Genomic DNA, 18,039 nt, shown 5'->3' on the forward strand with positions numbered 1-18,039 from the left:
CATCCATGCTGGCATTTCCGAATTCTCATGCTACCGTTTTTGACGGGTCACTGGTAAATCAATGGCCAGGTGGGAATATATTCACATAATTACACATTTACCAAATTATTCCATTTTCACTGGACGCTGGCGTTAATCAGATATCCGACGGAATATCTGTTTAAATATGACTTGATGGTCTATACCTTTCCTGTCCAGGCTCATTATGCCACTTTTGAATTCACATCTTTGGAGAAGGTTTTAATCCCCCGCACTATAGTGCTGTTTTTCTTCAGCTCTTGTATAAAGCAGCTGTCAGGACTCATTTAAGAAAGTCATGACAGCTTGTCCTCATTGGGAGCAGTCAACAAGTTCAATGGGAAATCATTAACTCAACACTTTCCCCCCAATGTTCCGACTCGTAGTTTGACTATCACAGACATTGTTATAGCTGTCTGTACTTCTAAAATCCCTGCTTTTAAATTCCCATGGTCTGCAAATGCAAACTGCAACATAAAAGTCCACAAAGTTGTACTGTGTCGAGTCATTCCCAAGATCCGATGATGATCAACATCAGATAACTGCTGACATCTCGACTAATGAGGATTTCCAATAATTATATAGATTTAGAGTGCAATCGTTGTTAATAGTTTCTGACTGCTTTGACAAAATGCCTATTTATTGCTAACTTACAGGTTCTCTGTGCAAGATCCGTCCTATCGCATCAAGGAATAAATTTTAAACGAGTCGTTTCTCGCTCGACTTTCATGTCACCTTTCTCCCTGACAGAAAGGGGATCTGTTATTTTTTCGACAATTTCTTCTCAATTTGTAACACGATAGTGTTACTGCCCATACTTATTTTCCCCGAGGCTGTTGTCAGGATCCTTGAAACTCTGCTCTCCTTGTGGCAACGCCCTCCTACTCATGTATTAACTTTAACCTGGTCAATGCATTTGCCTCCGCTTTAACTTCTTACCCACATTCTTCCGCCCATCCCCTACATTCTCCCCGTCCCCGAAGTAACAAATTGACCCACTTAGTTGGCGAATTGAGTCCAAAACTTCAAATGAAGAAACACAGTGTTAAAATTCTTCTAAACCAAGCGCACTTTTTAAACTTGTCCATGGTAAATGCGTCCATCAGCCAGTTTACAATAGGCGGTGCTTTTCTATTTTCGTTGTTTTTAAGAGCCAGTGTAGCCAGACGTTTCCGTCTATTTCAAGGTGGCACAGTGGTATAACGTGCTTTACAATATTCATTGCAACCTTATTTAAAACAGCTTCTTTTTTTAAAAGTTTATTGATAAGAGCAGAAATAGTTGTTGCCAAATTCCACATGAATATCCAGCCGCTCAGTGGTGATTACGTTTAGTCGGAAGGTGGATCCATTCCATGTAAAGAAATTAAAATCTTTTGCTTTCTGGAAGATTATTTAACCCCCAAGTCTCCCTGTTGACTTTTACTCACATGTCTGCAAATTCCCTCTACCTATGCTGGTTTAAGCTACTTGCAAGGACATTTAAATACTCAGCTCAAAGCACAATGTTTGAAGGAATCTCATTGACGCAAATTTCCTGCTTCGATTGTAATTAATCCTGATTAATTACTCATGCTACACGCAATGTGTCTGAAGATAACTCTTCGTTGTTGGAGCCACCGGCTTACTAGATACGGGAAGATTTCCATGGGTTTAAAATGATAAGTTGTCAGACACCGACAGCTAGGACCCGGTGATACTTGTTTTGTGAATCTTACCCGTTCCCTTATGGAAATACAGGTCTGTGGCTGAGGGAACCGTTACATAACACGTTTAATTCCTACGAGATTTTGCAATGTGTCTCGATCGAAGGTCATCACTTCATATTTCTGAAAGCTTGATTTTCATTTCCAACGCCCTTGATATTTATTTTCATTGGACTTTTAAATAAATCGTGCTTCTGACTTCAACTTATTTTGAGACACCTGAGAGCCTTTCATCTACAACTTAAATCAGCCAATTTTGTCTTTTCGTAGGTCGTATTTTGGATATTCCGTGCAAAGTCTGTGGAGACCGAAGTTCTGGTAAACATTATGGAGTTTATGCTTGTGATGGCTGCTCGGGGTTTTTCAAGCGCAGTATTCGCCGGAATAGAACCTACGTTTGCAAATCAGGAAACCAGGTACCAAACGAAATCCCAAGACCTGACACGGTTACCTTCCTTGCTGTATCCTTGGGTTGCTGTCAGCACGTTTCAGAAGCGTTTCGCATTTCTTCGACTCGCGCGATTGTGCAGACATGTTCTTTCGAAAGGAGATTATTTCGAAAGGACAGACCCTGCTGTGTATTTGTTGGGATTCGCTCATTTTCGCCAAGCAATCTATAGGAAACGAGCCTCTGTCCAGTTACACCGGGAGTGCCCCTAAGGAGAATCCGCATTCCACCGACATACACAGTGTAAATTATTTTATTTTGGGGGTGGGAGTGAGGGGTTACTGTTAAAGGGTGCTAATTCCCCTTTGTATTCGGGATGGGGTGCCCGCCGGATTCCCATCGGGGAATTTTTCTTGTTGGGTTTCGGCCCGTTATGGAAATCATTTGTGAGATGGGCGAAGAGTGTAGAAGCGACTCTGGCCGCTCCTGAAAAGAAATGCTGCTGCAGCGATCCTAACATGTTGAGCAAGTTTGATTTGACGCATAAAATTTGGGATAAATGTAGAACTAGACCGGTCAGTGAATAAACCAAGTTCATAAGTTAAACGTTTATAAGCATCGTTATACCTATGTACAATGATGCTTTTCACATTTACTTATTTTACAGGGGATGAAAGACATTCTGGTTCTAGTTGTTGAATCATAAACAAAATATTTCGACTTTCATCTTCATTAGAACTGTCATCCTCCGCGGTTGTAAAACGTAACTAGCGAAGTATTCATATATATGTACAATGTCTTAACGTGTCGTCTAAAGTGAAGCATATTTCATCTGTGTCAGGTACTTAGTGTGTATTTTCGGCTGATTTTGTCTTTTAAAGGGTGGCTGTCCTGTGGACAAGACTCACAGAAACCAATGCAGAGCCTGCCGGCTGAAAAAGTGTCTTGAAGTCAACATGAACAAAGATGGTAAGATTTCTTGTTGTCATATCCCAGTCCTGCCACTCATCCCACCGGCCCGAGTTTGGTTGGTGCTCCTGTGTGCGATTCAAACGTAGCTTTCCTTCTAAACATAATATCGTTCGCCTGATTTGACTCTAAACCAGAAAATGCAATTTTTCTAATTTTTGTTTTAGTTGGAAAACGCTTCTTTGAAGTCTTACTTAGTTCAATTGTCTTTTTTTAATTGTATCAGAGCAGGAAACGAAACACGTGCTAAGCCACCAAATCAACATGATCCCTTCCCAACCCTGTTACCGCTTGTTTATACTTCCCCGGAAGTCTTGCATTGCAAACTTCTTTCATAAATGTCTTCTATCATTGTTTGGTATTCCAAACAAAAATTATTCCAACTTCCACCTTTTTCAATCCTTCACGAGATGTTGACATTTGTGGCATTTATTGCCTATGCGCATCCCTAATTTGCCCCAACTGACGAGGTGGTTAAACACATTGCACGTTCAAGCAATGTGACGCATAGGCCAGATTTCCTTCCCTGGACGGCATCAGTGAAATAGCTGGGTTTTTAGTATGTTTACTGAGAAATTTTTCATGTGGAGAATTCCAGATTTATTTAAATACTTGAATTAAATTCATCTGCTGCCCTGGTGGAATTCGAACTCATGGCTCTGGATCAATGGTCCAGAACACTAATGAGTCTAGGAAGTTGATATCTTTCCTGCGGTATCTTCTCTACCTTAAAGGACGGCCGAGACTCGAATTATTAAACAGTGAGTATTTGTGTCGTTGCTGTTCGTGGCACCTTGTAGTGTTCAGATTGGCATCGTTTTTCTACATGCAATAGTAACCGCAATTCAGTAATAGTTAATTGGCTGCTGCGCGTATGGATTGCCTTGAGAGATTGATAGGGACTTCAGATGTACAAAACAAAAACGCAATCTATTTCACTCCACATTATTCGCTACTTATGACTTTGGAATTACCACATCAGCTCAAGGCATCAAGTCTCCTTGGAGCCAATTTTAAATGATACCTTCACCTCTCTGCGACATAGAAGGAGGCCATTCGACCCATGCGTTTTGGCCGGTTTTCAAGATAATCCCATCAATCTCATTCCTTAACTCTTGTCACGTGTCCATCAAGTCTCCATCCACCTACACAAAGGTAATTTACAGAGGTCAACTAACTCACCAACCACCACGTCTTTGGGATGTGGGAGGAACCCGGGGAAGTTCAGGAGGTCTCAGGGAGAACATGCAACTCCACACAGATGGTACGGTAGGTCAAGACCGAACCCGGGTGTCTGGAGCTGCGAGACAGCAGCTTCACACCCATGCACGGTTATTACCATTCCGGTATCAATCATACCCTTGCACACAAATTAACTTGCAGTTCCTGAAATTGTTTTAGACATAGAGCATAGAACAGTACAGCACAGGAACAGGCCCTTCGGCCCACTATGTTGTGCCGAACTAATTAAACACCTAACTGAACGAATCCCTTCTGCCTACACAATATCCATATCCCTCCCGCACATTCATGTGCCTATCTAAGAGCCTCTTACACGCCTCTGTTGTATTTGGCTCCACCACCACCCCTGGCAGCAGATTCCAGACGCCCATCACTTTGTGTAAGAACCTTGCCCCGCACATCCCCTCTGAACTTCTGTGCGGGAAACATGTTGTGCTCATAGAGGCATAGAGTCGTACTGCACAGAAACGGGTCCTTCGGCCCAGCATGTCCATGCCGACCTTTTGTCCATCTACATTAGTCCCAATTGCCCTAACTAGGTCCATATCCTTCTGTGCCTTGTCTATTTAAGGACCTGACTAACACAATGATTGTATCTGATTCCACTACCTCCTCTGACAGTGAGCTCCTATCAAAGAAAAACTTTCCCCGACTGCACTTTAAAATTCCTTCCTCTCACCTTAAACCTATGTCCTCTTATTTTTGAAACTCCTATCATGGGAAAAAGATTCTGACTATCTACCCTATCTCTGCCTCTTATAATGTTGACCTGTTTTAGGTCACCCCTCAGCCTCCTTCTCTCCAGGGAAAACAAGTCCAACCTCTCCAATCTCTCCCCAAAACTGAAGTCCTCCAGTCGTGGTGAATCTCCTCTGTACTCTCTCCAGCGCAATCACATCCTTCCTAGATGTGATACGCAGTTATACGTTAAAAACAAAACGTTCTGGAATAATTATAAATATGTATAACTTCACTTCAAGATGCCGCCCAATTCCTCAACATCAGCTCCCCAATCATTTTAAAGTTTGGTGCAAGAAACGAAGGTTTTCGGCTGACATTAAGATATTGAGAAGTGCCGCCAGCAGAAACTTGAATTACTTCCAGATTTCCCTCACCAAATCCCAGTCACTTCCTCTGCCTTCAACATCGCTAACGCTTTCATCTCTCTGTCTCTCTCAGCGTGTCCCTTTCGGACAACACGCACGCACGCACAGTATCTTATCGATCAGGATATCTCACTCCTTGTGAGTTAAGTCCCCAGTGGCACCCAGCTCCTAACCTACATTGCTGCCGCTTTTCTGGAGCTTCGGTTCGCCAGAAACTGTTTCTCAAGGACATCAGTTGCCTAAATATATGTACGCCTTCCCTTCCACATCACCCACTTCTTTTGCCATAAACGCTGCAGATGAAACCAAAGGTCGCTTTTCCGCCATCCGTATTGGTTAGAAACTATTCAATCAACAGGCGAGTCCGCGATTCAACCTCCGATCTGCACAAACTGAAATTTTTAACAGTGTATTTGAAGACTGTTACTCGGTTGTTAGGTTAATTAAATCGAATGACTGGTTTGCTAAGACTTAATTGGAAGGGTGAAATTCGCAAACATCCCAAGTTATAATGGGGATAAGTGTCATTTAATTAGTGTTTCATTTTTATGATTAAAACTACTGGTATCACGTTCAATATTTTGGCAGCAAGTGCGTGACGTTTTACAATTCATGATATACGTACAATGGTGTGGAAATCTCTGCTCTGTTGGAGCCACAGATGTTTCGTGTCTTATCTGTTTCTCGTATCGACGCGGTGTCCATTGAATTGGACAGTTGAAATAATCTGCTTGTTTAATGGACTCGGTTTCATTGCAAAATTCGAATTAATGCAAAATTCGCAGCCACACTCATAAATTGTGGCCAAACCTTGTTTTCATTAAACGACTAATATTAGGCTAGAACTTGTTCCTTCTGGGTGCAGAGGCTCAGTGCTCAACGCACTGAACTAACGATTTTGAACTGATAATCCTGAGACGGATCTTCAACTCCCGCCACAGCACCTGGGCTCTGCCAGCTGCAGAATAAAAAGAGATCATTGGTTATAGCCAACGTGAAACTGGCGGATGATTGTAAAGCCTGGTTTATAGGATACACGGGAGAGAAACAAGCCATTCGGCCCAACTGGTGCGTGCTCCACTGGAGCCTGCTCCCAAGTTTCCTCGTCTAAATCTACCAGTGCGACCTTCTATTGCCTTCTCCCCCTTGTGCAGCCTCCCCCTAAATGTGTCCATAGTACTCACTTCACCAACAGCGGAGAGTTCGCCATTTTCACTATGCTTTGGGTCTGGCATTTTCTGAATTCCCAAATGCTTTCTTGTTGACTTTCTTTTATTGATGGGCTTTCCTTAAACTCTTCCCGCGAATGGAAGCAATCTCTCTCCACCCTCCCGAACAAAACCTTTTGTCATTTTAAAGACATATCTCAGGTCATTTCTCTGCTCCCTTTCTTGAAGAGAAACGACGCTCCATCTGCTGAAATTCAAAACTTCTGCAGATGCTGGAAACCTGAAATCAAAACAGAAAACGCTGGAAACAGTGGGTCAGGCAGCATGTGTGGAACAAAAAAAAGAGTTAGCGTTTTCAGGCCAAAGACCTTTCTTCAGGTCAAACTTGTTGATCCTTTTCTGATGTGTACACATTCACATATCATTCTTGTACCTCTTCTCTGCACCCACTCCATTGTTTCCTTTTGTATCTTAAACTTATCACAACACAGAAGGAGCCCATTCAGCACATTGGGTCTGTGTTTGCTTCCATGGGAGCAATCCCATATCAGTCCCATGCCCCCTCTTCTTATTTCCCCGTACCTCTTGTAAGTTATTCTCTCACACAACACACATGTCCATCAACTCCCTTCTGATTCTTTTTACCATTAACATCTACTGGGGCTGGGGGGGGGGGGGAGTAATTAACAGCTGCCAATACGCCTACCAGCCTGGCTTTGGGATGTGGGAGGAAACTGGAGCACCCAGAGGAAACTCATGGAGTCATGAAGAGAACATGCAAATGCACACAAAGAGCAGCCCAGGTCAGCATTGACCCTAGATTCCAGGAGATGTGAGGCAGCATCAGGAACTACTGCAGCAGCCTGCCACTCTTGTGTCTAACCAAGGTTTGATAAAGGTTTTGCATAACTTCCCTACCTCTTAATACGTTCTCTCAGAAAATAAACCCTAGTGATTGAATTGCATTTTTATGACCTTGTTTATCTGTGGCGCAACTTTTAGTGATCCTAGTATTTGCACCCCCTTGTTCATCTGCCTTACCTACACTTTCCAAGTAACGTGACCTTCCTATTCTTTCCATCAAAATGTCCTAGCTTGCCTTGATCTGTGCTGAATTTCATTCACAAATATTTGCTTATTCTGCAAGCTTACTAATGAACTCATAAGTTGTTGTTTCCATCATCATTCTCTCTACCCACATCCCCACCACCTCCATCATCCTGGGCATCCCAAGCATGCCCACCACTCCTTCCACCCACCACCATCCCCATCATCCACCTGCCCAAAGTTGGTATAATTCACAAAGTTAGAAGTTGTGTTTCTAATTCCAAAGTCTAAACTCTTAATGTAAATTGAAATTAATAGCACCGGACAAAGTGATTCACCTTGCCAGCTGTAAAAGAGCTATTGTAAATAATCCAACATCTAAGATCTTGGCCTGGAGCCCTGAGGTTCATGCTGAGCCCAGATGTATCAAGAATCTTATCCTAGTGTGTTTTATAAGTGACAAGGGCTTCTACCTCCACCACCCCTGTGCCAGATGTGAAAAATGGGATTGGTACAGATAGATACTTGGATGGACATGGTGGGCTGAAGTTATGTCTAGAGATGAATTTTAATCATCAATTACAATTTATGAATATAGAAATTTCCTAGCACTTGGTTGAACATTTGCTGGGTCTTATATTTACCATTGAGACAGGTTCCTCATTTAGACATAGCTGCAACAGTTTTCACTTTATCGTGACTCCTCTACTATGCAATAGTAGAAAACATTTTTTAATCATTCCCTGCAAAGTCGGGAATGCTCACATGTTTCATGCAATGCGAATACGACTTACCTTTCCAGTCCCCATCACTCTTTCAGCACAATGAAGTCCTCTCTAATTACTCTACCTATTATCTTAAATCCATGTCTGTGTTATTGACCTCTTTGCTGGGGAAATAATCCCTCCTATTCATCCCACAAAGGCCTCCCACAATTTATCATACCTTAATTAAATCTCTCTTTAGCGTTCTATTCCAAAGAACATTTCCCCAATTCCTCATAACTCCAGTTCTCCAGTTTTAGCAATATACTCCCCTGAACCCTTTGTAGGACTATCACATCTTTCCTGCAATACTGTAACTAGAACTGTGCATGCTTCTCCAGCTGTCATGTACCTAGTGCTTTCAACAGCTCTTGAATGACATCCCTGTTCATAGCCTTGGCCAGTAAAGGATCGTATCCCAACCATCTTCCTAACCAACATATTCACTTTCTCAGCAACATAAGGGATTTGTGAACATATAGTCCTCGATCCCTCTGTTCCACTACACTTCTCAGTATCAATGTACATATCCTTGTGTTGTTTACCCTCCCAGATGCATTACTCATACTCCTCTGGAATGAATATTATTTGCTCTTTTCAGCCCAGTGAAATAAATCCATCGATACCTTTCTGCAGCCAACAGTTTCCTTCCTTAATCAATTGTGTCCTGCTAATTTTTATATTATCAGTAATTTATTTAAATAATGCATCTTTATAAAGAAAATCCTTCAGGAAGTGTAATCTGCTTTCCCTGGCCAAATGTGTCTCTAGACCTGCCCAGAACAGATTGGGTCTTATTTGCCCTCTGAAGTAGCCTGGCAAACCACTCAGTTCAAGGACAACTATGGATGGGCATTATTTACTGACTCTGCCAGGAATGCCCACATGTAGTGAATGATTAAAACATTGCTTTCTTATAATATCTATTGCATGGCAGAGTAGACACGACAAAGTCAAAGCTGTTGTAGATATGTCTAAATGAGGAACCTGTCTGAATGGTGAATATAAGATCCAGCAAATGTTCAACCAAGTGCCGGGGAATTCCTATATCCGTATATTGTAATTTATGATTAAAATCATCTCTAAATGTATCTCTATTGCCTGGCTTTTATGCTGCAACAATTATACCCCTGTTCAGACATTATTTATTTTTCTTACCTGGATTTATTTGGTCACAATGTTGGTGTGACATAGAGAGTCGCACAGAATGAGAAGGCAGCAAGCCAGGGGATTTAGTGTTTGATGTCAGATATTGAAATAAGTTATATGGTGAATAGAACCAAGTGGTAATTCATTCAACAAAGTAACCATAATGTTCAATTTGATACATAACTTCTCAGAAAATGAAGCTGTCTGCACCTAAATGCAGCAAGACTTAAACAGTGTTCAGGCATTGGCTGATGTGCAATGTAGGATTTCCTACTTAAGTACAATGGCTCCAATAGCTTTTCTGAAGCCGGGTATCCTGCAATGGGTTTATTACCTCTCAACTCTTCAAAGCTTTTCCATAATGTAAAAGGCACATCAGGAGTATGATGGAATACTTTCCACTTGGGTGCCAATTAAAACAGTCCATTTGATTAGCACCAGTGTACCAACTGGGGTTCCCTACCCAGCAATATTTGTGGGAGTACATTCAAAGAGACTGCAGCAGTTCAAGAAGGTGGCTCGCCATCTGTTTCTCAAGGGCAGATAGAGAAGGGCAATAAATGTTGGTGCTGGCAGCAATACCCACATAGAAAAATGAAAAACCTAGAAAATCCACTATAGTTATTTGCCAAGGTCAATTCAATGACAACTCCATTTCCTTCCATCCACACATCTTCCTGACTCAGAAATATATTGCCGTTCATTCATTTTCACTGGATCTAAATCCTGGAACTCCCAGCCCAACAGCTGTCCAAAATCAGCTCATGACCACCATAGAGAGGAATGGGCAATAAATCCTGGCCTTGACAGCAATACTTATATCTCAGAAATTAATACCAAAATTAACAAACCAGATACAATGTATGTAAAATTTGGTTCTATGGTAAAATACTACTTGCTTCTGCCATGGCAGAATTCCCTTCTAATTTCATCCCAGGTCATTTACCTCCCCTTTTACAGCAAATCAATTCTCCCTTTAAAATAAAGTCAGTTTGGTTCACAGAAATTCTGTCAAAGAAGTATTTGGAGGTGAATTAGTCAATAACTGATAATATTTCCTTGATCTTGGCACAACACTGAAACCTTGGAAACTTAGTCACCTGATGAGGTTATCTTTGTAAACTCACAGCCATTTAGTGTGATCAGTGCATTTAAAGTTATTGTTGTTTGCAGTTCTGTCTACAGATCCCAGCTTTCCATACACTTTGTCACACTGGCTTCACATTGAAAGTGATGTTTCTATTGTTAGTCTGGTTAATCTAAAGGTCTCAGTGTAATAATCCGACTTCCTTTACTGTACAGTTACATTGTTGCCTTCTTCACTCAGTAAATAATAATTTATTATTTTCCATCTTCCTCTAAACAAATTATATATTTCTCAACAGCATTCCACAACACTAGAACCCTGGATATACTGCTAATTTTATTGATTTCACAGTTCATTTCTGCATTTGTTTATTAAGTACTAGACTCAACAAGAATTAATCCAATTTTACACTCCAAGAAGTATCTATCCACCACTCCCATCACCACTATCCCTCTCCCCCCACCCCACCTTGTGTGACAACAAAAGAGCGGATAGACAAAAAATTCTCATTTTCTTCTTATTCAATATTTCATCCAGTGTTCTTTATCTCTCATGGATTCCCCTATTTTTATTTTTCATTAGAACTTTTCAACTGCTTCCCTTGGTGACTGAAGAGTCTAGGACCAGGAGCCATTGTTTCAGGATAAGGGGCAGACTGAGAAAGTTCTTCCTCCAGGACAGTTCTGAAATGGAATTCTCTACCTCAGGGAAATGTGGCTGAGTATATTTAAGACAGATATATCTTGGGCTACTAGGGAAATCACAGGATATGGTGATATGGTGGGAAAGTGGAGTTAGGGCAGGCATGAGATTATTGAGTGGCAGAATAGGCTCAAGTGGATGTACGGGCTATTCATTTACATAGTGTCTTTCAAAACGTTGATCAGCCCAAAACACTTTAAAGCCAATTAAGTACTTAAATGGCCACTGTTGTAAAGTGGAGATCACAACAGATAATGATGTACTGAATATCCAAGTGGATACAAGAAATAAGAGCAGGAATAGCCACTCAAGCCTTCTCTGCCTTTCAATAATATCAGGCCTGAGCTTACACATCAACCCCATTTTTCCTCCGTATGCTCGTATTCCGTGATTTCCTTTGTGCCTTAGAATTTATCATTATTGACTATAGTCAGTGATTGAGTAACTAGAGTACCCTGGGTTAGAGAATCCCATCTCAGAACCCTCTTGCATGAAGGAACTCTTCAGTCCTAAATGTTCCACTCTCACCCTGAAGCAATGGACACTAGTTCTAGACTCTCCTTCCACAAGGGAAACAGACTTGAGTATTAATCTTGTCAAGAACTCTAAGAATTTTCCATATTTTTAATAAGATCACCTCCCATTCTTCTAAATTTCAGGCAGTGTAGTCCATTGTACTCAATTTGTCTTCAAAAGTAGGCAATTAATTTGGTTGCATGTGTTGTAATTTACTTTGAAGATCTATCATATCTAGAGTGCCTTTCAAAATTTCAGTTAACCCAGGACACTTTGAAGCCAATTAAGTACTAATGTAATCACTGTTGCAAAGAAGGAGACACAACATACAATTTGTATTCAAACTCCCACAAACAGTAATGTGAGAATAGTCAGATAATTTAATTTGGTTCTGGTGACTGAGGGCCAGTGCACAGAAGAGAATCATCATTTTGATTACTTATCTCACAGGTGTTTGTGGAAGCATGATATGGAATAGACTGGTCCATCTCCTGCTTTCCAAATGACTACACATCAGAAGTACTTAGCTGACCAAAAAGCACTTTGAGGCACCCAGAGATCATAAACTCCAAGTCATATTTATCTGTCTAGAGTTCCCTTGATTTTTTAAAATGCTGTCATGAGATATTTTACAGTATATCCAAAGGATGGGGGAGATAGGAGATGAAACCTTGTTTCAATTTCATTTGAAAACTGATGTTTCGGACAATGCATCAGGTTCTCAGTATAGCAGAAACCTTATGCTTGGGTCTCAGGAGATGGGATTTGAAATGTCAGCCTTCAAGATAGCCATTTGCAACACCTTCTTTGAAATGGAAAAGACTTTAGCCAATACAGAGATAGTGCCACGTTTTTCTGTTTTGCTACTCTGGTATAGGCAAATGGACTAAAATCCATCTTATAGTGTTTATTACTCTATATGAATCTTTAGAATTCTCTACCACGGAGGACTTCTTGGACTAGAATGATTTCTATTCCTCTACCTTTTGTTATCTTATGCTTTAATTGCCTAGGACAATTATGTACCTATTTTTAAATATCACATTTTTTTCTAGTTCATCAGAACAGTATGGTTCAGTCAGGGGGTCAGTTAGTGCACTCTAAAGTTCTCTATTTTTCTTTGCAATCTAAGGGAATTAGTTATTCTTAAATTCCCCTAACCTAAGTGAATGGATAATCATCAAACAGAAGTACACCTGTTTCGTTTCTCTTTGGTGCCTCTGATGTCTTCTTATGTGTTTTCTCCACAGCTGTGCAACATGAAAGAGGACCCAGGACATCCACAATAAGGAAGCAAGTAGCCCTGTATTTTCGGGGACACAAGGAGGTGAATGGAGGTGTCACTCCTTACCCATCAGCTGCTTTACCTGGACCAGCTTTCTTCACTGCTGTAACCCAGTTGGAGACGCACAACATTGATCTCACTACTGGGTCTGATCGCCAGGCATTAGTGGGCTTACCACAGCCAACTCCAAAGGTACATGATCATTTATCACAGATACAGTAGTGATGTAGCTGATACGACAGTGACATTTAAGTGGCATTTAGTCAGGCATGTGAACAGGCAGGGAATGGAGGGATATGGATCACGTGCAGGCAGATGGGATTAGTTTAATTTGGCATCATGGTCGGCACAGACATTATGGGCCAAAAGGGCCTGTTCCTGTGCTGTACTGTTCTATATTCTTTTCCACCTTTGATACCAAACAGCTGCTTTTCTATTGAAGCAAAGAAAATCAGTGAATAATTGATGCCATTAATTATTAGTCAATACAGCCAGAGGCAGAAAGGGTGCCTGCATAAAATATTTCTCCATTTATTTAGTCACAAAAGCATTCGTACCAGTGTAAAATAGGACACAGTTTTTATTTAAATATTAATAGTTGCTAAGCTCAAATTGTTTCTTCTACCTACTCATAATTAAAAGTTACAGCAAAGAGCAGCAGATGCTGTAAATCTGAAATAAAAACAGGAGATGCTGGAGGTACTCATGAGGTCAGGCAGCATCTGCAGAGAGAAAAGAACTAATACAAATATTTCTGTGTAAGGGCATCAACCTGTAACATTAATTTAGTTTTTCTCTCTCCCCCAGATGCTACCTGACCTGCTGAGTATGTCAAGAACTCTCTGTTATTTCAAATTTCCAGCAATCTGTGTTCTTACTTTCACAGTTCCAGCACATTTTTTTCTCCTTTGTCATCATGCATGTCCCTCTCCCTCTGTTGACATCTCCTCCAAACAGCTCAGCTGTGATTAACAAACCTTCAGCACGCTCCACACCAACAGTATCTGAGTCATCTGGATTCTCTTGGCCTCCATCTCACGAGATGTTCTCGCCATCCCAGCCCCGACTCATCCCAACCCCCACCTCCTCTGTCCCTTAAAACATGCTTGTTTTCTCACATGTATACTTTCTGATGAAAAGTCATTGACCTGAAATGTTAACACGATTTCTCTCTCCATGGTTGCTGTCTGACCTCCCGAATATCTCTGTCATTTCCTGGTTTCAGTTCATAACTAAGATCTGTTTTCTGTTCAGATGTTTGCTGCAATGGTACTGTGATGTAATTAGCAAACAATGATACCCACGCAGAAATGTGCAGAGACAATAGCCACACAGAATATAGACACAGAAACAAACTATGCCGGCACATTAAATACCCGTACACAGACGCAGACAGACACAAAATAACCACACTAATACATAAATGCACAGACAGACGCAACACCTGGACATCTGTAGACACACAGACAGATGCAAAGAATACCCACAGTTATATGTAGATACAGACATATGCAATTATCTACATGGATGGGCACACATATATGTAAATGCCTTATGTACACACACACGTCTACATACAACTACATAAATACGCAAAGGATAGGTATGCACATGCGAAGATACACTCATATACACAGTTGCACGCACACACGTCACTCACAAGCATTGATCATCTGACAACTATATTTGTTTGCGGTCGTTTTCTGTCACACAAGAAGGGCGATGGCAATAGTTTATCCCAGCTAACGCTTATTGTTGCTTGCTCTACCCCGTGAGTGAACCCACGCTAACCCCATGTGAAAAGATTCAGTTGTTTAATCCGCGGTCGGAATACGGCAGCGCGGCAGTTTTCATTTCCCTTTGTGGCGTTGTGTGGCGAACCATCTCCCATTGATCCGAGAACAATATATCTGACTACTGTAAAATGCTGATTGACTCCAGTGCAACCCGATCCCATCAACTGAAAACGATCCTGGTTCACGGGGCCAAAAAGCACCTCCAGCTACAACAATCCACCGAGGACAATGACATCATCACTTTGTTCTCAGACTCCAGCTCGCATTTGTACAGTTTAAAAAGAGTGCAAAGCACTTTAAGTTATGTAAATATGTAAGTGTTAAAAAAACAGGTCAGGTTCAACAGGCACAGGCATGTTTGCTTGCAAAGCCGCCTTACAGTGCATATATCAATTTACCTCAAGTAGTTATTAGTGACTATTGTAGACCGTAAACCATTATTTCCCTCTTGGTTGCGTCAACCTTTAAAGGAAGTGCCACTATGGTCTCAACCCGTAGGGGGATAGGATTAGTGATCTGTTCCTGGTCTGAGAATGCACCTCCCTTAGTAAACAAATACCGATCCCACAAACAAAAAATCCGAAATACCAGAGCCCTCGGGAAGTCAATGGTTCCCTGGAGCTCCGGGAATGCAAAGGCAAACCTAGCGTGGGACGATTGCTCAGTAATGCACCGGGGGACGTGAGATGGCCAGCGGATGTGTCCTGTGAAAACTGAGGCTTTACCGGAGGACTTGGTTAACTGCTGCCTCAGTAGTTTTTGTTTGCAAGTTTTGCAGTGACCTATTTCATGGCTCGCAGATGGTTCCTTGACTGAACCATATGTGACATTTGCTGCAATGTCGTCCCTGTCACAAAACCGGCGATAGGAATCGTCGTCCGTTTTACACCCAGTCAGATTTGTTTGTTTGGGTGAAGTCAATGTTTTGCTGGTTCTTTCTTGTCTGTTTATAGTGTTACATCCACCAATCTTACTCGTCAACAACGTTGCGATAAGAGATTGCACTCTACCAGAAAAATGTACGTCAAAGTCCAGTTAATTGTCATATGCACAAGTACATGAAAAACTTACTTGCAGCAGCATTGCAGGCACATAGCATTAGATATACAACATTCAGAAGAAAGACATAAATATAAATTATACACAAGTTTTACAAGAAAGAACACAATTAGAACAAAAAAAGCAAAGTCCATTGTAGTGCAAAGTGGTCAGTGTTGCTATACGCAGGGAGTGATTAGGGTTAAACATAGAACATTGAACATAGAACAGTACAGCACAGATCAGGCCCTTCAACCCACAATGTTGTGCCAACATAGCTATTCCCTCTATTTTCCTCTGATTCATGTGCCCATCCAAGCCCCTCTTAAAAGCCCCCAATGAATTTGCCTCCACCACCCTATCAGGCAACGCATTCCAGGCATCCAGCACTCCCTCAGTAAAAAACACGATGGAATTTGATTGTGTTTTATGATTGTCTATTGGGCAGGTTTAAAGAGGGCAAAGTGGTTGATGTATATATGGACACTAAAAAACTGACTGATAAAGTTCACCATAATGATCGCTTGCAAAATTAAAAGCCATGGAAGTGAAGTAATTTTAATAGCATGCGTATGTAGGATTGGCAAAGGAGGGATATGGGCTAAACACGGGCAAATGGGACTAGCTTAAGTGAACACTTTGGTCACCATGGATGAGTTCAGCCAAAGGGCGTGTTTCATGCTGTATGATCATGACTCTTATGAGAAGAAGCAGTGACTATAAAGCAGTCCAGATAAAGGGTTTCAACCTGAAATGTCAACTATCCATTTCCCTCTACAGACGCTGCCAGATGTGCTTTTCCACGGAGATATACCGTGGAATTTAGGACCACGGCTCTTTTTGATATATCTTAGTGATCTGAATATGGATGTACAAAATGAAATTTCAGTCTGCGGATAATACAAAATTCCCAATTTCACTAGACAATGAGGATAGAAATAAACTTCAGGAAGACTTAGATACCTTATTAAAATGAGCAGATATGGTGTATGACATTTAATGGTAGCAGCTGGCTCTAAGTAAAATACTGGTCAGATTTTGGCACCACACTTTTAGACGAACTTGGAGAGGGTGCAGAAAGGATTTACCAGAATGAGGGACCTCATTTATGCAGAGATGGAAAAAGCTGCGTTTTTCCCTTCGAGCAGGGAAGGTCAGGAGATTTGTTGGTGGAAAAACCATGAATGGTTTTGATAGTGTAAACGAGAGGCATATTTCTAATGAAAGAAAACTCACCAAACAGGCAACAATGATTTAAGGTGATTGTCAAAAGAGCCAGAGGTGACATGAAGAAACATTTTGCAAAGTATATTGCTGTACTTGGATATGCACTGTTTTAAAGCAGACTCAATGGTAATAGTGAGAAAGTGGATGGAATGGAAATGGTTAGCAGAAAGACTAGGAAAAGAGCAGGGGGGTTGGATGAAGTGGCTGACTCAGACAGGCACACAAGGGCAAATGATCTCCTTCTGTGCTGAGCCATTCTATGAATTTATGACTTAGATAAAGCCTGTACATACTCAACGAGCCAACAATTAGCTCAGAATTTGCAGTTTGCAAGCTTTCAAACCCAGAGGGCCGCAGACGCTAAGCCACTGGGCATATTAAAAGGTTGGATAGATGGGTTAACACATTTCGCCACCCCATCAGCCGTCACCAGTATTTGCGTGATTCGGTATCTCTTGGTCTCTACCCTAACACAGAAATTCCTTTATTTACAACCTCCCCCCCCCCCCTTCTCTGCAATTTAAGGCTTGCTTGATGTATAGGTTTTCTCAATTCAGGCGACCTTAACTCCGTTTCTCTCTCCACAGATGCTGCCTGCCCTGCTGTGTATTTCCAACACGTTCTGCTTTTCTTTCAGATATCCAACATCTGTTGTCTTTTCCTTTTCGGGGAGTCAATGCGGATAAGTGCGGACCAGGTTGATGAGGGAACAGTACTGGGTCTGTCGATTTATTAATTTAATATCCAATAAGTAAATAAAGACACAGTAGGAAAGGGATGGTAGTGGCGCACACAATCTTTCCAACAAGTACCACGCACCATAAATAGCCT

General features: G+C 41.4%; 1 protein-coding gene across 1 annotated transcript in view; it reads left to right on the forward strand.

Moving 5' to 3' along the window:
• nr2e1 (nuclear receptor subfamily 2, group E, member 1) overlaps nt 1-18,039 on the forward strand; it is a 31,101-nt gene that overhangs the window by 3,067 nt on the left and 9,995 nt on the right. The window contains exons 2-4 of the mRNA XM_052024970.1: nt 1,994-2,139; nt 2,993-3,080; nt 13,113-13,339. Coding sequence (XP_051880930.1) covers nt 1,994-2,139; nt 2,993-3,080; nt 13,113-13,339 — 461 coding nt within the window. The remainder of the gene's footprint in view (nt 1-1,993; nt 2,140-2,992; nt 3,081-13,112; nt 13,340-18,039) is intronic.

Source organism: Pristis pectinata, chromosome 10, assembly GCF_009764475.1.
Source record: "Pristis pectinata isolate sPriPec2 chromosome 10, sPriPec2.1.pri, whole genome shotgun sequence".
NCBI classification, from domain to species: domain Eukaryota; kingdom Metazoa; phylum Chordata; class Chondrichthyes; order Rhinopristiformes; family Pristidae; genus Pristis; species Pristis pectinata.